The 21,246-nt window shown below is 44.1% G+C and overlaps 1 protein-coding gene across 4 annotated transcripts in view; it reads right to left on the bottom strand.

Moving 5' to 3' along the window:
* LOC114587877 (zona pellucida sperm-binding protein 2-like) overlaps nt 1–21,246 on the bottom strand; it is a 39,426-nt gene that overhangs the window by 13,618 nt on the left and 4,562 nt on the right. For 3 of the 4 annotated variants that reach the window (XM_028712724.2, XM_028712725.2, XM_028712727.2), the window contains exons 3-12: nt 15,178–15,270; nt 14,597–14,721; nt 11,312–11,458; nt 10,506–10,601; nt 10,229–10,396; nt 9,447–9,543; nt 8,024–8,247; nt 4,691–4,844; nt 2,968–3,179; nt 2,178–2,295 (exon numbers count right to left, since the gene is read on the bottom strand). In XM_028712724.2, the coding sequence (XP_028568557.2) occupies nt 2,178–2,295; nt 2,968–3,179; nt 4,691–4,844; nt 8,024–8,247; nt 9,447–9,543; nt 10,229–10,396; nt 10,506–10,601; nt 11,312–11,458; nt 14,597–14,721; nt 15,178–15,270 (1,434 nt within the window). The remainder of the gene's footprint in view (nt 1–2,177; nt 2,296–2,967; nt 3,180–4,690; nt 4,845–8,023; nt 8,248–9,446; nt 9,544–10,228; nt 10,397–10,505; nt 10,602–11,311; nt 11,459–14,596; nt 14,722–15,177; nt 15,271–21,246) is intronic. The other variant, XM_077921078.1, reaches the window with a different exon arrangement.

Genomic DNA, 21,246 nt, shown 5'->3' with positions numbered 1-21,246 from the left:
AAAGACAAGGTGCTCCCTGCGGATTCTCAAACAGAATGTGATCCACACACAATGACAAATCATATCTGTGTTCATTTAACATGCTTTTACCACCTAGCCCACTGAAGAGTACTTGAAGTAGAGCTACTGATTATGAAGTGAAAAGGGCCATCAATTCTCACCTTACCTAGAGCAAAAGAATCCCACAACCATTTGTCCCGCCCAACCTTCTCTCTAAGGGGCAATTTGTTTTATGCTTCTAGGCACAATTTATAGAATAATTACAGTGGTGCCTCGCAAGACGAAATTAATTCGTTCCGCAAGTCTCTTCGTCTTGCGAGTTTTTCGTCTTGCGATGCACGGTTTCCCATAGGAATGCATTGAAAATCAATTAATGCGTTCCTAGGGAAACCGCCTTCAGACCAGGTCCGGGGACAAGGGCTTTTCTTCCCACCCCCAGCATTTTAAAAAACCCCGGGACAGCGGAGGACTTCTCCGCTGTCCAGGGCGATCTTAAAATGCTGGCGGGCGGCATTTTAAAATTGCCCCGGGACAGCGGAGGACTTCTCCGCTGTCCGGGGCGATTTAAAAGCCCCTGGGAAGGCAGGCAGGGGGGACAAAGACTTTTGCCCCCCGCCAGCCTTCAGAAGAGGTCCTGGACCTCTTCTGAAGGCGGGCGGGGGGCGAAAGTCTTTGCTCCCCCCCGCCTGCCTTCAAAAGCCCTCCGGGACAGCGGAGAAACACAGCGTGTTTCTCCGCTCTCCTGGGAAGGCAGGCGGGGGGGAGCAAAGACTTTCGCCCCCCGCCCGCCTTCAGAAGGTGTTCCCGCCCCGCCGCCCGGCTTCGGAGGAGCCTTCCGAAGCCCGGCGGCGGCGGGAGGAGGTGTTCCCGCCCCACCGCCAGGCTTAGGAGGAGGTCCGAGGACAGTGGGGAAGACGCGCTGCGCTTCCCCGCTGTCCCGGAGATTTCCCTATGGGCTGTCGTCTTGCGAAGCAAGCCCATAGGGAAATTCGTCTTGCGAAGCGCCTCCAAAATGGAAAACCCTTTCGTCTATTGCAGGCTAGAAACTAATCTCTATTTACTGAAAATTGCCACTCTAGTCCAGGAGTCAACAGAATAGTGGCTGGCACCCATTGGGACTGGTAAGGCAGACGAAACCAGAGCCAATGACCAGCAGAGCCAACTGATTCCAGCTTTACCCCCATCCTACTCCCTGCCGAGACTAAGGAGGACAAGCAAGCAGGCAGGCAGGCAGGGCCTTCCCCTGCACCAATAGTAGGCAGGTGAGGGCTGGCTGAGGGAAGACTAAGGTGAGTGGGACAGTGTCCCCTCTGCCCTAGTGGACCAGCATCCCCTGCAACAGGAGGATGCCTCTTACGTTCAGCAGCTCACAGAATTCTGTAACATTGCAACTTTCTTCCAGGAGCTGCCCAGGATGGAGAACTGGAGTGCCCCACTTTCGTTTTTTCCTCCCCATAACACTTCAAGGTAGGCTAAATCACCCTCTACACCAAGCATCAACATTACAAAATAATACAAATAGTTATCTAAACTTTGGCATAACTTCTCCATTTAGTCACCACTGTTTTAATGATGCCAAGCTATTCAATATTCATAGTTAAATATTGGTGTTCTTTACAGGCAAACCAGAAGTACCCTCCCTGACCCTGGTGAAATCCTAGATGCCACTTCAAATTGAACAATAGGTAATAGGTAAAGGTAAAGGTACCCCTGCCCGTACGGGCCAGTCTTGCCAGACTCTGGGGTTGTGCGCTCATCTCACTCTATAGGCCGGGGGCCAGCGCTGTCCGGAGACACTTCCGGGTCACGTGGCCAGCGTGACAAAGCTGCATCTGGCAAGCCAGCGCAGCACATGGAAACGCCGTTTACCTTCCCGCCAGAGAAGGTCCCTATTTATCTACTTGCACCCAGGAGTGCTTTCGAACTGCTAGGTTGGCAGGCACTGGGACCGAGCAGCGGGAGCGCACCCCGCCGCGGGGATTCGAACCGCCGACCTTTCGATCGGCAAGCCCTAGGCGCTGAGGCTTTTACCCACAGCGCCACCCGCGTCCCTAGGTAATAGGTACATCTCCCCAAAATTTAACCTTCAGCAACTAAAGTTAAGCTCACCATTTCCACTAACCGATTCTTGAATCCAAAATGGAAAGTGATAAGAATGTTGGTTCCAACCGACTCACCTGCATCCTGGACCAGGGCTGTCAGAGGAACAGGGACATCAAAGGTGTCTCCCTGAGGAATCACACTGAATCCCAATATGGGGTTTGTAGTGTAGCTTCTGATGTTATCTGGTACATACTGGGAAGATAATTTGAGCGGAGGTGAGCTCTGGTTATTCAGCATCATGACAAACCTTTGTTATTATATCACCATCATTTAGAGTGTAACAGCTCTCAAGGGAAGGAGGCTCTGTTGTGCTCATGAAAGCTAGGCATGATAGGCACCTACACTTTAACCTACAAACCATACATTGTGGCCTACTAGATTTCATACCCTTGCAGTGCTTTTAGTTTTAATATGCTCCAGAGAGAAGGTATCCATATATTCCATCCCATCAGCTATTGACTGCAGGGACAATACACATTTGGAGTGAGAGGCAACTTTGCAGTTCCAGAGGCATAAACAAGCACCATCCCTTTCCAAGTCTCAATTCAGTTATAGGATACAGGGGGGAAGAGATGCAACCTCGTGGAAAGAATTAGATGAAAGAAGCTCCATGTCCCAAGTATATTCTTTTGAGTTAGACCTTTCCAAGGATGTCATGCCAAAATTTGTTTTCCTAGCTCAGATGATTTAAGGATGGATAGTTGATGTATCTACTAGTGCTTAAGTGTTATTTAAATGTCAACTCTGAAGTTCCCCAGTCAACAGGACTACCAGCACTTCCACTCTCTATGCTTTGCCCCTTACAACTGCAATACACTCCCCCCAAGAGCCCACAGACTAGGCTTGGTTGGTGGCAGCACTCACCTCCCTTCCAACTCCAGGGGCATCAAAGGGCACTTGTACCACATAGCCCCGACTTCCATTGGAATACTTAGCTTCATAGATCTTATAGCCCTTCTTCTCAGCCTCAGGTAGTGGCAAGGGCCCTGAAGCATCCACAGTAATACTGACCAGCACTACATCTGGCAGGAAGGTGCCAACTGTTGCATTGAAGAGCTGGAGACTGGCATTAGTATCTGTATGGAGAAGAGAAATAGTTTTTGTAAAACAAAACCTTTTTCTAGGCCAGTTCCCCATATCAATTTTGCTCATCAGGCTTACGAGTTAAATTTGCTCTCTAATGGATTTCCTCAGTTGTTCTGTCAACAAGCCCCCACAAGTATATGATGCTTCTCCTTTCTATAAATCCTTCAAGGTTGTCATTTTGCAGACATTTTCAGGACGCTAGTAAGCTAGACAATTTTCCTATTTAACAAAGCTCATCCTTCCCACAGAACATATTTGCTTATTTGTTTATTCCTTCACCAATCCAATGTTCTTCCTTCAAAGACAAAGACCAAGGGTGGTCAACCTGTGGCTGTCCAGATGTGGTGGGTTGGCAACTCCTGGCATCCCTGACCACTGGCGGGCTGAGGGGAGTCCAGCAGCATCTGAAGGCACCAAATCAGCTAGCCTCCAACAAAGAAAATGGAATCCAATAATTGGACCATATAGCCCTGTACTGACTGGCAGAGGCTCTCCAGGGTTTCATATACAAGTCATGTCCAGTCCTACCTGGAGATGCTAACATTTCAACCTGGGACCTTTGGCAATGTATGTGCTCTGCCCCTGAGCTACAGCTCTTCAGTGCAGGTGGGCAGGACCCAGGACCCATGGGCAGGACCCAGGGGACTGAGGAAGCTGTCTTATACCAAGTAAGATCATCGGTCCATCAAGCTTAGTCATGTGTACACTGACTGGCATCAGCTCCTCAGGTTTTCAGACAGGATTCTCATCCAGCCCTACCCAGAAGTGCCAGGGATTGAACCTGGAAACGTCTGCATTCAATGTAAAGGCTCTACCATGGAGCGACAAGCTCTTCCCTGAATTCAAGGATCAAGAATAGACATATAGACACACACACACACACACACACACACCAATAGTAAAGTGGTTCCTGTGCTCAAGACGAACATTGTAAGCTCTTTGACCAAGAGTATGATGCCATCTCTAACTCTCCCACTGAAGAGTTAAGAACATCTAGGGGAATTCTGCAATTTGATCTTGCTAGAATAGAAGGCATCTACTAGCACACACACAAGGGACACGGGTGGCGCTGTGGGTAAAAGCCTCAGCGCCTAGGGCTTGCTGATCGAAAGGTCGGCGGTTCGAATCCCCGCGGCGGGGTGCGCTCCCGCTGCTCGGTCCCAGCGCCTGCCAACCTAGCAGTTCGAAAGCACCCCCAGGTGCAAGTAGATAAATAGGGACCACTTTCTAGTGGGAAGGTAAACGGCGTTTCCGTGTGCGGCTCTGGCTCGCCAGAGCAGTGATGTCACGCTGGCCATGTGACCCGGAAGTGTCTCCGGACAGCGCTGGCCCCCGGCCTCTTGAGTGAGATGGGCGCACAACCCCAGAGTCTGTCAAGACTGGCCCGTACGGGCAGGGGGACCTTTACCTTTACCTTACTAGCACACACAGTTGTCTGTGAAGCAGCCATCACCAATGTTTCAACAACTTTATAGAACTATTATTTACAATGAACACTCACAATCTGTAACTATGACCGGCACAAGTTGCAGAGGGGTGCTAATATCCTTCAGGATGGTATGTTTCGTAATACCCCTCTTGTCATCTTCCCACAGATGCTCTACATAAGGGGCGATTTTGTAGGTAATCATTGGTTTCCCATCAATCACATAGGTCTGGAGCAAGAGATAAACAAGTAGACATCGTTAAAGGGACCTAATGTTAATACAAGCCATGTTGTGACAGGATGTGTGACAGAACCTTGTCTCCCAGGTTCCCACCTTGTTGCTATTTCAATCCCAAAACATGGGCTCTGGACTTTAAGATTTGTTAAGGATTTCTAATACAGGTGTACACTTGACACATTTCATCTCCCTCATTTTGTAAGAAAGTGCCATTAAGACCATTTTGTACAGCAGGAGTGAGCATATCTACATTGTTTTTTTCTATAACTCTTTTCTAGAGCTCTGCCAACCAAAGCCAAGTGCGAAACAGTGGGCTTGTCCACATGGCTGCTTATCCCATGCCAAGAAATCACAGCTCCAAGCAGTCCTCAGTTTGTCCCGCTGCTTTCCTGGGGGAAACCCGCTCTCTAGTGCTGAATTGGAGCAAACATCAATCTGTAGAAAACCTAACTGATATTTGCTCCAGCGGGTTTTCCTGGGTGAAAGCAGTGGAACAAGTGGAAGTGTAGATGAGCTCAGTGTCTGAGGATAGAGAAGGGCAACATTCTCTTTCTAGAATTCAGGAGTGGGGTGGCTCCAAGCACATACTCCGTGCCAAGGAGTAATCTAATTCCAGAACCACACTCAATATTTTCACACACAAAAATCCACTACTGATTTCCCCTCTCTCTCTCAGCAGCCTGCTTCATGGAAGAAAGCCTTTTAGTGGCTGCTGTCGTCAGGCAACTGCAGGATCACCCACACAGGAGTTTAATGTGGATTTGAAGCAGCTGAGTCTCATCCACATGACCGCCTCCTCCTTGAACCTGAGCCTGCACTTCCTCACATTACATCTGGATTTTCGAATCTGAGGATAATCCAATAAGGACAGTCTAGCTAATATAAATGTGCATGTTACCCAATGGTGGACAAACATGTGTGCACTGTTTGGGCGTGTTAGGGGATTTTTTATATGTGTGGTGCCATTTCACTGGGGGTCATCTGTGCACTATACTCCTTACTCCCATTTGGTTTCTGTCCCAAAGGAAAATATGTAGTCTGTGTGGTTATTTTTTTGAAATTTAAAAATCAGCTTCTTTCTTCTTTTTTGCAGAGCTGCTCTAGCACAAACAGATGTATTAAAAATAATATTTTTATGGAAAATTAAGTTAAAATTTAATTATTGTATATTACTAAAAGAATTATATGAAAATGATGTACAGATGGTATATAACACTGGTAAAAATGGCAAAAATATTTAGAACAAGCTCTAACAAGTGCTGAAAATGCAAAGAAAAGGAAGGTACCTTTTTCATATGTGGTGGAATTGTAAAACAATGAAAAATTATTGGGATTTGATTTATAATGAAATGAAAATAATGTTTGAGATAACATTAGTTAAAAAACCAGAAGCTTATTAGGTATTTTAGGTCAAGATTTACCAAAAGACAAAAAAAAATTATTAATGTATGTGACTACAGCGGCCAGAATTTTATTAGCTCAAAGATGGAAAAGTGATGAAATACTAACAAAAGAACAATGGCAAGAAAAATTGATGGAATATGCTGAAATGGTAAAGCTGACGGAGAGACTTAAAGATAAGGACAATAATTATTTCAAGAAAGATTAGGAATCTTTTATGATGTATATACAGAAACAATGCACTGAAATTGACTCACTTGCAGGATTTGATTAAGACACTTACAATTAATATAAACAGAAAATATAAATATGAGGGTAAAATGTTAAGAAAATGTTAATAAGGTATCATTTCAATTTCAATATATAAGGTATATAAAATTATAGGCAGAAGAAATGAATATGTGATAAACCAGAAAGGGAAGTTGGAGGAAGTTGAGGGGGGGATAATAGAAAATATAAGATGTAATTTGTGTTTGTTTTTAGTATTGATTACTGTATTTTCTGGCGTATAAGACTACTTTTTAACCCAGGAAAATCTTCTCAAAAGTCGGGGGTCGTCTTATACTCTGGCTACAGCAGCAGTTCCTGCAGCAACTCCCCACCAAAGGATAAAACAACAGCAAATTAAATCAGAGGACACCGAGCTCTCTAGATGAAGCAGAAATATGCTTGAAAATTGGCCCCAGAAGCTCCCAGCCACTGGGAAGTGGAGCGGATTTCCAAGCTGGACTGGAGACTGGTTTTTAAAATTTTTATTTGGTGTGCGTTGGAAGAGAGGTAGTCTTATACGGCGAGTATATCCCAAACTCTATATTTTAACTGGAAAAGTTGGGGGGGCCATCTTATACGCCCAGTCGTCTTATACGCCGAAAAATACGGTATATGAAAATTTTGTTGGAAAATCTTAATAATAATAACAATAACAATAATAATATTTGCCCTTGCATGTACAGAAAAAAAGAAAGGAAGATCTTTCCCAACAAGACAAAGTAGGACCTTCTCTCTCTCAGAAATGAGAGCAACATCCTTTTATTCAAGCACAGCGCTTGCATGGCCCCATTGATTCCGCCCCAAAACTTTTAAGTCAATGATCAGAGGCACCCATGCTCCTCCCTGCCTGGTCATTCTTTGCCCTTGTGTGGCACAACACACACATCTCTCTTTTGACTTGCTCTTTTGTGCAAATCTGATAGACTGAAAAACTTGTATTTCAATTTTTTAAAATAAAAAAGTCATGCTTCAAATTTGGCTTTGATGGAAAATTGTTGCACAATTCCACTACGAAGGTGCATGCATACTGGTAAACAAATACCTGCTGTCATGGCCACAATGGACCCCAGGTTTCCTGACCTGCAGGGAGAGGGGTTGGAAGAACTAATTGTGGGAAAGGGGCAGCACAGAGTGTGAACTGAGCCCATCTAGGCATGAACAAGAAATATTGAGATTTTGGAGGCATAAAATGGAAAGCACTCATATGTTGACAATGGCGCACACTCACAAAAAATGGCCCATATAGGCATCGACACCTTGTATGAATATGCCTTGTGAGACAACCCCCTGCTGAGCCATTACAAACAATCCAGAAACTACCAGTAGATCCCAATCCACCTTCTGCCCACCCCTCTTGTAGAGTACATAGTTTAGGAGTGAAGCAACGCATGGCCATCCATTTGCCTCCCTGCCACTTAGCAAATTACTCCCCATTCAAAAACACTTTGTGCTAGACCATTGAATTATCTAAAGCATCCAGGAACAACATCCATACCCACCTTGTAGTTACCACCAGGTGCACCAATGGGCATCTTTAGTACAATAGCATCCTTGTCACTAGCCAGTGAGTATCCCCAACTTCTGATGTCTTGTGTAGACAGTTTGTCCAGGTTGACCCCCATGTCCACTTGCAGCTCCTTGACAATGCCAGCTCCAACCAGGAGAGGAGGGATGCTCTTGGGAATAGTCCAGGTAATTGTTTCCTTCGAGTAGTACACACCATCTGGCAGAGGGGAGTGAGGAGGGAGAGAGGAAAGCTTAGGGAGTCTCCAGACGGTCACTCTTTTGTGGGAGAGACTGAAGCCCATTCCAGAAGTTTAGACTTCCCAGTTAGTGGCTTAAAGGGTTCTGTTGCCCCAGCACAACAAAACCACTTTGAAAAAGAAACAGGCTCTTTGAGGGTCGGAAAGTGACAGAGAAAGGCACTGAAGTGTAGGATGAATGAATGAGCAACAGGAAGACATACTGCAAGCAAATTGGAATGAATGCAGGTTGGATGCTCATTGGCAAATAACTACCTAGCAAACAAATCAGAATGACAGAGACGGCATGTAATCTAACCTCCACATAAGCTTTTTGTGCAAGCAAACCAGGATGAATGTTAAGCAAACAGCTTGTCTGTGGATGGAGGAACATGCCAGTTTTGGCTCCACTTGGGGCTGAATCCACTTACTTGCCTTTTGCCCTTTTGCTCTTTCTAAAGTCTGGCAGAGGTCCTTGCTTCAATGCTCCATGTCCAAGAGCTCTCTCTCTCCCCCCCCCTGCAAAAACCCACTATTTGAAGCTGAATTCAAGCAAATGTCAGTTCTGATTTTCTGCAGATTGACCATTTGCTCTGAGTGAGCTTTATGATTGGGTTTTCACAGGGAAAGCTCCAGAACAAAAAAAGACACAGAGCTTTAAATTACAGACTGTGCCTGGAAAGAGTGGAGGGAAGGTGTGAATGAGTCCTTTGTTTCTCATTTTTCTAACCTCAAATTTAGTTCTCAACATTAGTTTGCAAAAGATAAAAAAGGGAAAGGCTAAGTCCACATGAAAATCGTTCAGCATTCACCTTGTTCTTGTACAATTGCAATGGCACCAACCTGAGTAGAGCTTCAACTGAGTTTCAGTGAGTTCTGGCAGTGAGTTCCCCCCCACCCCAATTTTCACTAATATGAATGTTTATACACACTTTATCCCCAGTATAAGCAATGCTGTACACCTTACTTGTCTGAAGAACTGTACTGCAAAATTCAGAGAAGCAATTTTTTTAGTATAGCTGTGTTTGTTTTCATATTGTTTCAGAAGATGTGAAGAAGGTAGGTTCACCTTTCAATGCAACTGTTTTGAATTCCCATCAAGGAGGGAATCCAAAGCATGGAAACTCTTGTGGGCTTAAGGGGTCTACAGCTCAAAAGACAGACCCCTTTGTTTACATACCTATAGGGCAGGTCACTGCTGTGTCCACCATTAGGAGCATCCAGCGCTGCTTGTAGTAGGTGCTGGACCTCACAGAGGAGAAGGGAATCCCATTGACCTGAAAACAGAAGCAGCAGCTCCTGTCTCTGCCATTTCTCATGTTTCAGTGCCTCACAGCTCAGTCCCTTTTCCCGTGAACTAGCAAGAGCAGAGTTATTTTCAATGGCATTGCAGAATTAGGCACATGCCATTCAAATTGCGCTTAGTTTGCATCATTTATGTTGGCCAAATAGTTCAGCACCTCTTGTTGCTCAGTTCAAATCCATTCATGCCAAGTTAGTACAGATAATGAGTCTACATAAAGCCCTGGTCGAGGGTCTAGCTTCCATCACCATCATTAGTACTACTCCCACTTTTCTACTTCAGTTGCAGAAATATATCATCTAACACTCAGAGAGACTTCCTAGCCAATGCATTCTGCTGACTACATGCTACCCACCCACTACATTTCTCATTACTAAAGTGCACATTTTCTAAGCTCAAAAAGACACAGGTGTCCCTGGCCATGCCAGGGATGCTCCATGCTGAAGGGATCAAGGTAAATATATGTGCAAAATTTATCGTATGCAAGTTTTGTTTTTACTTTACAATTTTATAAGTTGCTTTACAGCTTGAGGCCATCAAAGCAGTGTAAAGACACACACACAAAAATACAACTCTTAATTCTACAAACCATTCAAGCTCTTGCCGTTTCCTTCTGACATGCACCTCCTTATTTGGGGGGGGGGGGGTTATGCACTTACCTCCACCTTCTGAGCCTCAGTGGCATTGTAGGGAGCCCTGAGCACGATCCTCGTGTCTGTGGTGTTGACTCCATAGCCAGCAGCATGAGCTTCTTCCACCCGCATAGCCTTCCTCCTGGCATCCATGTGAAAGACGATTTGCCAGATGGAGGAGGCCCCTGCGACAGCCTATGGGGGAGGGAGGAGAGGGAAGAAATAATTTCAGAGTTTTAAAATAACCTCCCATAGGGAAGTCTGCTGCCCCCCAGTTCTTTCTCAGTTGTGGCAAAGGAGATACCTCCGGAAAGGCAGCAGCCCAGTCCTCAGGGGGACCTGCAGGTTGATCTTGAAGAAAGCCATCTGGGATTGGTGGTACGTTCCTTCTTACAGAGACCTTGAGTGGGGAAAGGGGACATTGTAATTGGGAGAGACTTCACAGCTACTCTCTGTACAGGATCTCCCACGTGCCTTATCCGAGTCAGTCTCTCTCTCTCTCTCTCTCTCTCTCTCTCTCTCTCTCTCTCACACACACACACACACACACACACACACACACATACACACACTTTGCAATTAGGATTTGCCAACTAAACATTTTTGCTTCTTCTGGCAACCGACATGAAATCAAGGAGCAAGGCTCCTGGCCTTTGAAGTGTATACCTCAAATTATTTTTGGCATCTCATATTTGTTTCTAACCTTTAAGCCTGCCACCCACCTCTCCCCATGTGCATCTGGAACACACAATTTTTCCTCCACATTCTACCCCCAGATCAACTTTCACACGTGACATAAGCAGAGTCAGAGAGGTTCAAGAGCATTTTAGTGTACACCTGTAAATACAGGCTGTGTACACCCCATACATTCAAAGCACATGGTTTCCCCCAAAGAATCCTGGGAACTGTAGTTTACCCCTCACAGAGCTACAATTCCCATCACCTTAAAAAAAAAGAACTACAGTGCCAAGGTTCATTGGGGGAATCTGTACACTGTGTCTGCAACCTTCACGCTCAGAGACTTGGCTTCTTGAAAGGCGGCAGCAGATCTCAAGGTACGCCTCTCATGCATTTCAAAATGCTGCTTGGCTCCCCAATATAAAAATTTACCTCCATATAGTTTGCCTCACAGACTATTTCTCGAGGCTGCCACGGGCCATATGAGCAGCTCACTGGAACATTAAGCACCACCGTATGCTGCATCCCAGGGTCTGTCGCTGCCGTTATCTGGATGTTCAAAGTGAAGTGCTGGTCATCCTGAATGTGGGAAGAAGAGGACCAACAGTTAACCTGTATTAAGGGTTATGCTTGCGGTGGTGGAAGTGTTCCTCCTGCAGTATAGGATGAGCTGGATTAAATATGTAACAAACATTCCAGCTCCTCAGAGAACAAAGCTGCTAGAATGTCTGCAATCCAGCAATTATGCAAGAGGGAAAGTTGTCAATTTGGCTGAAGAGAGAGACCCTAGCCACAAGACAGTGTTTGGGGCAGGTCAAGGACTGGCATATGTTTCCAAGGGTGTTTAAAAGGAAAGCGGCTGAAGGGGACTTCCGGGTTGGTGCGATCTGGAAATGGCGGATTCCCTCCGAGCTCCGGGGGGAATCGGCTCCACTGAGGACGGGTCTCGCCGCGCCGGCGACGCGGGGACCCTCAGAAACCGCAGGCGCTGAAGCCTGCGGACAGGAGGACTCGGTGGGCATCTTAAGCGCCTCCCCCCGACCCCCAAAAAGGGTACGGAGGGTGGCGTGGTGCTGAGAGTCGATCGACACCTCGGTGGAGCGAAGCCGCGAGCCATGACCAGAGAGCGCTGACTTTCTACCCTGAAATTTGGACTGAAAAAGAGGAACCCGTGAGTAAAAGGGAATTCGGTTTAAAGAAAAGATTTCCTTGAATTTGAGACGACCGGGGGGTGTGCTAAAAGGGAGTCCGCACCCCCTCTAACTACAGAAAATTTTAAGCAAGGACGGGAGAACTAAGGCGGAGAGGTATTTTTATCTTTATAAAAGAATCAAACTTCCGCGATTTACTAAAAGAAGTGTTGTGCTGGAGAGGAGTTTGAAAGATGGGAATTTTTCCGTGAAATCCCCCCCCCCCCTGGCCAGGGGGAGTCCCGAATTTGAGCCTGTTGGAGAAGAAAAAGGAGTTTGACAGCTGTCAAAAGAGCTGTCAAAAGGACAGATCTAAGTAAAAGTGCATGACATCTTTCTGAAATTAAAGTATCAGAAACTGTAATAAAGTATTGGAAATCCGAAAGAAAGAAACAAAATAAGATTTGGACTGGTGGAAAAGTATACAAAGTAACCAGAAGCCCTCTAGGGGGATTCTTGAGTAGTTACAATGGCTGCAGAGGGAAAATTGCTGGCAGAGATAGAGAGGATGTCTTTTCTCGTGGGAATATTGCAGAAACAGAGTTCGAATATGAGCAAACAACTTATGACCTTGACTTCCGGAATAAGCAACTCTGCTGAATGCATGAATGACCTAACAGGAAAGGAATCTGCAGCTGTAACAGAAGGGACACTTCAAGAGTTGGAGGAAATTGAGAAAATAGAGGACAAATCACAGACGGGAAATATCAAGCAAAAGTCTACAATGCCGGAACACAAAGAAGAAGATTGCTGGGATACATGGATTACAATTCTGCAGAAGATGTTAAAGAGGAAGGAGGAGGCCCCTGAAACACTTGGAGTACAGGAACTAATAAGAAACAAGAAATATGGTTGGGGCACCTCCTTTGAATATGAAAGACTGGTTGGTTTGTGGCAGCAGTGGTTACCAAGTATCCTGGTGGGAAGAGAAACTGGAGTGATGGAGACTGGATGGATTCGAGATCTGATGAACAAGAAGAGAGATTTCCAACAAAATCGACGAAGAGGAACGGAAAGGGACTTAAAGGCCTCGGACATCAGAAACCCAGGCTAAATATTAATGATGACTTTTATTTGGAAAGGGACCAGAACTGGGGCAGGGGGAGGGGGAAGCAGAATGGTAGGAAGGTTCATGAACTTGGGGTTGGTTAAGGAGGTCTTTACTAAATATGAAAATGGGGAATCTGTGGAGGGGAAATTGGGCCGACCTTAGGAAAGAATCTATATGTTTATAAGAAATGGGATTAAGAGAAATGGGACAAACTAGGAGGAGATACAGTAAAAAATTTATATGTTAATTTAAGGAGGAGGAATTTGAACTTGCTGAGCCAATTATTGAGGTAGGGATGTATGAAGGGGGGTGGGGGGGAGTCCAGGGAACAAGGTTAAAGAAATGTGATTTTTGATTTTTGTTGGTAAAAAATGTGAAAATCTAATAAAAATTATTTAAAAAAAAAAAAAAAAAAAGGAAAGCGGCTGAAGGAATTTATAGACACTGCATTAAGAAATGCCTACTAAAATGAACTTGACACAACATTTATTTGTGGATATTTTCAAATTTTAAGAGATTAAAAAGCACCTGCTTTCAGTTAGCTGTGCTTAGCTTCGTACACCTAGTGGAATAACTAGATGTCGAGGTGTTCCTGAGGACTAACCACAGGTGGCCTGAAACATAATACAACGACCCCCCTCCCTAGATGGCACCCTTGTTTGTATTCTTTGTATTCTCCTGCTTGTTTTAAATTGCTAGTCCTCATGGAAGCTACAGGGCATTGCATGCAGATCCAACTTTAAGATGCTCCCAAGACCAGGAACAGTGACTGCCTTATGTCCCAACTCCGTCACCTTCTTCTAGCAGTCTCCATGCTTAAGCACATACTTCTGCCCATAACTTTCACTCCCACCAGGAAGACTTATGGGTTCCAGGCACTGCACAGACTCAGATGCAGAATTCAAAGGCCATCACACAGGTTCAGCCGCTTTGGTCAGAGCAAGCAGATAGCACAGCTCTGACGGGAGGTAGTTCTGCATGCTCTGGGCCATCTGAATGGTAAATTAAGGCCTCAGTGCTTCATAGTGCCTTGCCCTTTTGATCTGAAATGTCCCCAAGTCTCTCACAGGCTGTCAGCATTGCCTAGGCTTCAATCCACTCTGCCTCAAGAGCCAATGGAGAATGGCCTAGTGCGGCCCATCGCAGTGGGCCTTCCTGTCAGTGTCAGTCAGCAGTATCAAGGAACTCCATTTGCAAAGGAACAATGGGGGAAATGGCTTTAAGGACCCAGCTGTTCCTTTTGGACTATGTCCACACATGACATCATAGATGACATCAGGCATGGGGGCAAGTGGGTGTGTTTTGTGGGGGAATCACCTCACAGGCCAAACTGGGACCCACGCCAGGCCTCATTATGTTGGCGGCTCCTCACCGCTGTGCAAAACACTTTGTTTTGAGCATTAAGAAAGCTTCCCACAAACAGTCCAGAAGCCTCTTCACAATCCCTGCAGCATACAGCTTAGCCCTATATCCCACCATCAGAGTATAACAGCCAAGCAGCGAGGCACGGAGCTCTATATTCCCCCAAACGTCTTGGGAAATGGTGTATCCACATTTTGCTGACTGGACCTCGTCTATAGGCCAGGGCCTGCCAAACTGGTCTGGAAGGACAAGAATGTAGATCATTAGATGAGGGAAAGGGAAATCGCTTCAGAATAGTTACCCACAACAGCATTGTGTGCATTAAAATTTCATTCTTTAACATACCTCATTTGACCCTGCTGCAAATGTCTGACTGTGGGACAAGAGGCACCTACAGCCTGTGGCACCAGATACTCGATAGTTGGCCAGATGGGCTTTGCATGCTAACAAGAGTCATCATGCACCAGGAAACATAGTCTTGCAACCCTCAGTGATGATATCAGCCAATGCATCTCTGGAGAGGTTGTCTCAAGCCAGTGAAGCAAAGCAAACATCTGGCCACTGGCCAGAACCTGGTTAAGGCGCACATGCGGGACCCATGCACCCCCTCTCCAAAGGTGAAAGAAAGAATGTTACATGTAGAACAACGGCCAAGTCTTCTCTTCATCAAAAGCAGGAAAAGAAACTGAACTCACCAATGGCAGCAAAGCTGATGTACTTGTTTTGGAAATAGGCTGAACTCAATCGGAGTCGGGCAAGGCTGCCTAGACACTGCACATTAACCTGATCTGAAGGGCAAGGAGATAACAAAAAATCAAAGTTGTTAGCAAACTGGGCACCGACCTTCTATCAGGCTCAAGTCAACATGGGAGCAAAACTCCTAAATGGTTCACAAGCCATGGTCCCAGTATCAGGTTGAGCCTCTTGGGGATGCTCAACACATCTATACGGGCTTGCTCCTCATTTCCCTTCCCTTGCCCTCCATCCTACGACTGCACCCTCTAAACAAGAACAAAGAGGAACAGCCAGAGGGGAGTTCAAAAGGTGGCAGCCCTAATTCCCTCCAGCGGCATCTAACAGTAGCCCACTTAATGACAGCCAAATCTTGTTTTCATGTTGCTGTTCTTCAATAAGTCTTTCTTTACCTCCATCTGTTCACAGCTGTGTTTTATGCTCCAGGTTGACAATGACATTCCAAAGGGTTTCCAGAATGTCTACTCCAGAAGGACCAGCACGGACTCTTTCTCCAAGACAAAGAGCCAAGATAGGAAACTGATTTGCTCCTAGGGTTGCCCGCCCTGTGAACTTCAGTTCTCCTTCTCCCTGGCCACATGAACTGGGTGGAAGATTGCCTAGTCTTTTTACACAGCAGCACCAGGGCTCTCCCACCATCATATATAATGCACCCACTGAGTTTCCTCCTCTTGTGGGAAGACAGAAAGCAGGATCAACGCTAGATCCATTCTTGTGAAGTACAGTCATCCCTGACTACTGGTCTTGCTAGCTAGGGAAGATGGGAGCTGTAGTCCAAAAACAGCTGGAGACCCAAGTTTGAGAAATACTGGTCTCGCTATTTGAGGAGGGGGGCAAAAGGAGCCAGGCTGCAGGGGCTATTTAGCGAATGGGCAGGGGAAGAAAAGGAAATGCAGCCAGTTAAGTAGGATGGGCGGGGGGGGGGGAGGAGTGGAAACATTGTGGAAGTTCAGTTAAGAGTGCCACATAAAGAGGGAACAGATCAATTCTTAAGGACTTGCATCCTTTGCTTCTACAGCAATCGGTAGACTTATCTTCAACGCAAGTCTTCAAGACTAAAAATATGCCCTGAGCCAGCAGTGGAGAACCTGCCACCCTCTGGAAGTTGGATTCCACCCCCTAACAAGGTGCAGCCAGCATGGCCAGTGTCAGGGATGATGGGGGTTGTGGTCAAGCAACATGCAGAGGGCCACAGGTTCTCATTGTAAATTTTGGTGGGCAAAAACTCACTGAATTAAATGTACTCAGGTCCCTTGTGGCAGCAGATGGTGTATTTATTCATGATGTACTCTTTTCTGCATTGCTCTCAGGGCCTCAATAAGTCAGATGTTAGCAAGCAGTACAGTGATACCTCGGGTTAAGTACTTAATTCATTCTGGAGGTCCATTCTTAACCTGAAACTGTTCTTAACCTGCTGAAGCACCACTTTAGCTAATGGGGCCTCCTGCTGCCGCTGCGCCGCCGCCTCGCGATTTCTGTTCTCATCCTGAAGCAAAGTTCTTAATCCGAGGTACTATTTCTGGGTTTGCGGACTCTGTAACCTGAAGCGTATGTAACCTGAAGCATATGTAACCCAAGGTACCACTGTGTATGCTAACTTAGAGTATGCTAGTGTCCCAAGTGCAAAGAGTAGCATTGCCTCCAGCTAGGTGGCTCTCAATGGGTCTGGGCTCACCCAGCAACTGTCAAATCTTGGCCAACCCATGACAGGAGCTGCAAGTATTATGATCATCCACTCCATGGCAGACAGGTGCCTGGAAAAGGGCCGAGCCGACTTCCGGTTTCCGTCGCGAGCAGAAAGGGAGCGCGGAAAACCCTCGGAGGAGTTTTCTGAGTGATACAGGGGCTTGGGGCACTGCGCCCCCCAAAAATCTCAAGGGGGAGACCCTTGAGGGATAAGATACCCAGCTGCGTGGAAGCGGTTTCGCCGTTTTTTCGGGGGTTTTTTTCTTTGGAAGATCTCAAGGGCGGCGAGACTGCAAGTGCAAAAGGGAAAGCATCGACCCTGTATTACGATGCCTCTGGCTCTCACTGAAGAAGGCGACGAACCTCCAAAATTGTAAGAACGGAACCCTTAGTGTGAGTAGACTTTTTTTATGCTATAAAATCCAAAAATACACTAAGAGAACGTTGGATGTTAGAAGATTTAACTCAGGAATTCACCGCGGCGGAGGATTAAAATGGCGCAGGCTACAAAGTCGCAAGGAGGAGGAAGGAAGTATCCCTTTGCCTGACTGAGTGAATACAAAGTAAATGTCTCGGACTCTACTGTTGAGATTAAAGAATCTGAAACATTCCACTGATTGGGAACTCTGTTTGCCTTTTTCGGGGGAGAAAGAAAGAGAAAGGAAACTTTACAGACCCGTTTAAAATGAAACTTTTTAGAGCCGCCTAAAAGGACAGTTGGAAGGAGTGGGGGGGGGGAGAGAAGAGATTAGAAGGACAGTTTGAAAAACGGCTCAAAGAGACAAAAAGAGAAACCCTGAAAAGAAATTTTCCTCACCCTGGGACTTTTTCTATGAACGTTAGAGCGGCTTGGATAGAAAACCTAAGAATCTTACCCTTTTTCTTTTCCTACCTTTTTTTTTTCTTTTTTCCTATCTTACTGCTCTCCACTTTCTGCCTTCTTTTCTTCCCCCCTCTGTTCTCTACCATAACAACATAATAACAACTCATCTTTCCTACCCCCAGTCTTGAGAAAAAATTAAGCTGACCTCACCATCGGCAGGATTTGATCCAATTCAAGACGTTTACCCACATCTCGAGCTGAATAATCATTTGAACTCTAACAATTCAGAAAAGTAAATTATTTGAACACTAATAATTCAAAAAGGCTATAGAACACACAAAGAGTTTATATATTGAATATATTGAATAACCTCAGACCCTGAAAGTTGGGCACCATCTGACTCATTTTTTGAATACTCATTGAAATATATACACACACACCCCCAGGATTACAAAGACTGATTTAACAGAACTCAGGACCTGAGGTAAATAGACGATAATGAATGTCTGGAACATCCTTTGTGAAGGGGACTAGGCCAACAAGTGGCTGAAATTACAGAATTTGATAGAGACTGAACAATTTTCCTTGGATTGCAAAAAGAGACTACCACTTCTGATTTTTGTCTGTATTTGTGTTCTTTGTTCTTCTGTTTTTGGAACTAGCATACTAATACAATCAAATTTATGATGGTACAAGGTCATTGATAAGGCTAGTGGGATTGGATAATATTGAATAAGTTAACGAAAGACTTCTCTTTTCTTTTGGGGGGAAAACCTGGATTGAATTTAAGGGGGACACTATACTAAGGAAAACAAAGAGATATAAGGAAAGTGATATAAGAACAGATAGATAAAAGTGTTGAAAATACAGAAAGGGTAAAAGAGAGATTGTGCGCCACCTAGGGGAGAGAGTCGAAATTAAAGTTGGTTATTGAGAAATTAACCGCAAAATGTTGGGAAAAAACGGGGGAAAAGTAGGAGGGATGCCAGGAGAGAGAAAGGCATCCCGACAAGAGGAAATTAGAGATTTAGACATTTTATGGTTAAAGATTAAGGAGGAATTTAAACAAAGTGAATTACATATGGAAAGCAAATTAGGAGAGATACAGGAACAGATAGACAGGAAAATTGAAGGTGCTGTAGGAGAACTCTCTAGTAAGATACAAGACTTGACAGTTAAGGATAAAATAATTGAAGAAACAAATAAAAGAACTCAAAAAGAATTGAAGGACCAAAAGAAAGAGACAGAAAAATTAAAGAAAGAAATAAAAGACTTAAATAAAACACAAGATCAATTATGGGACAATCTAGCCATGACAGAAATGCGTCAGAAACAACTCAATTTAAAATTTAGAAGTGTAGCGGAAGAAGTAAACGAGAACATAAGAGAAAAAATGATAAAATAAATTGCAAAATGGTTGGAGATAAAAGAAGAACAAGTAGCATACACGATAGAAAGTGTGTTCAGAATAAGAGTGAAATCCCAACAAATTAAGTCAAAAAAAATTCCCGGTGATTGTTTAGTTATATTTAACTCAATTGAAATGAAGAATACAATACTAAGAACAAGCTACCAAAGAAAGTTAATAATTGGAGGCTGCCCAATTATTATTTTTAAAGAAATTCCAATCAGGATTCTGCACAAAAGGGAAGGATATAGACAAATAACAAGTTTTCTGAAGAGAAATACAATACAGTATAAATGGGAATTCCCAGAAGGGATCTCCTTCTTTTATAAGAACAAAAGGTTTAAATTGACAGACATACAAGAAGTGGAAAAGTTTCTGAGAAGATATGAAAAGGATCTTGGAAAAGAAGAAGAAAGACCTGTAGGAGGAGAGATGAGCATAGAGGAGAGGAGGGAAAGAGGGGGGAAAGAGGCTGAAGGGACGGAGAGGAGGGGAAGAGAAGTAGAGGAAGAAGTGGAGGAGCTGGAATCGGGGGAGGAGGAGGAGGGGGAAGATGAAGAAACCATTGGAAATAGCAGTACTAGAATTTAAATTAGAAATCAGGATAAAGTGTACGCTAGTCAGATATTGAAATGACCCTTAAGTTTTTGTCCTGGAATGTGAACAGTCTTAACGAAAAGTCTAAGAGAAATAAATTTGAGAAAATTATAAAGAAAAAAAACATTGATGTGATTTGTTGCCAAGAAACACATGTCGCCAAAAAACACAAACATATTCTAATAAATAAAAAGTTGGGAACAGAGTTTATCAACTCAGATTCTAAGAAAAAAAGAGGGGTAGTAATTTATGTGAAGGAGAAATTAGAACCTAAATTAGTATGCAAGGATGAGGAAGGAAGAATCCTAGGAGTACAAATTAACTATCAGGGAGAAAAACTCAATGTGGTAACGGTCTATGCGCCAAATACAAACAAAACAGAGTTTTTTAAGAAACTGGAACAAGTTTTACTGGATCTAGAGAATAATAAATTGGTTTTACTTGGAGATCTAAATGGAGTGCCTATACCAGAACTAGACAGAAGCATGAAAAGGAAGAATTTAAATCAAGGAAAACTTCCAAGATCGTTTAACAACCTTGAAGAAAACTTAGATTTAATAGACATATGGAGACATAAAAACCCCACGACAAAACAATTCACCCACTTTTCAGAGCCACATCAGAGTTGGAGCAGGCTGGATCAGATTTGGATCTCAAGAGAATTAACAATAAGAGTGTCGAAATGTGAGATACAGCCCAGAACACTATCTGATCATTGCTCAATAATGTTACATTTAAAATGGGAGACCCAGGGTATGTACAGATGGAGAATGAATGATCATTTATTTGAAAAAGAGGAGGTGATTGAAAAGGCTAAAAACACTTTGAAAGACTACTTTGATCTAAACATTAATAAAGAAACAAATATGGATGTAGTCTGGGATGCTAGCAAGGCAGTGCTAAGAGGTTTTTTGATACAACAAAATAGTTACGTATAGAAAAAAGGTGAGAGAACAAAAAAAAGAAGAGTTAATTACCCAACTAAGAGAGTGCGAAAAGAACCTGATAGAGAAACCGAATGATGAAAGAAATAAACAACTGTATAAGATGTTACAAACACAATATTCAATATTAATAAATTAAGAGGTGGCATGGGGAATTAAGTTAATGAAACAAAAAAATTTCGAGTCTGCAAATAAAACTGGAAAATTCCTGGCATGGCAATTAAGAAAAAGGAGAAAACAAAATGTGATCAATAAAGTAAAAGTAGAAGAACAAGTCTTGGAGGATCCAAATGAAATAAAAAAGAGCTTCCTTAAATTCTATGAAAATCTATATAAAAGAGAAGAGGAGGATGTAACAGAAATAGAAAAATATCTAGAAGAAAACAGAATCAACAGTCTATCGGAGGAGGAAAGAAGTCTATTAAATAAACCCATAAAAGTAGAGGAAATCCAAGAGGCGATAAAGAAGATGAAACTGGGGAAAGCTCTGGGGCCAGATGGCTTATCGGCCAGGTATTACAAAGTCCTAGAAGAACTCTTAACACCGGTGCTT

This window comes from Podarcis muralis, chromosome 17, assembly GCF_964188315.1.
Source record: "Podarcis muralis chromosome 17, rPodMur119.hap1.1, whole genome shotgun sequence".
Taxonomy (NCBI): Eukaryota; Metazoa; Chordata; class Lepidosauria; order Squamata; family Lacertidae; genus Podarcis; species Podarcis muralis.
Note: the sequence above shows the minus strand (reverse complement) of the source record. Positions and strands in the feature narration are given on the sequence as shown.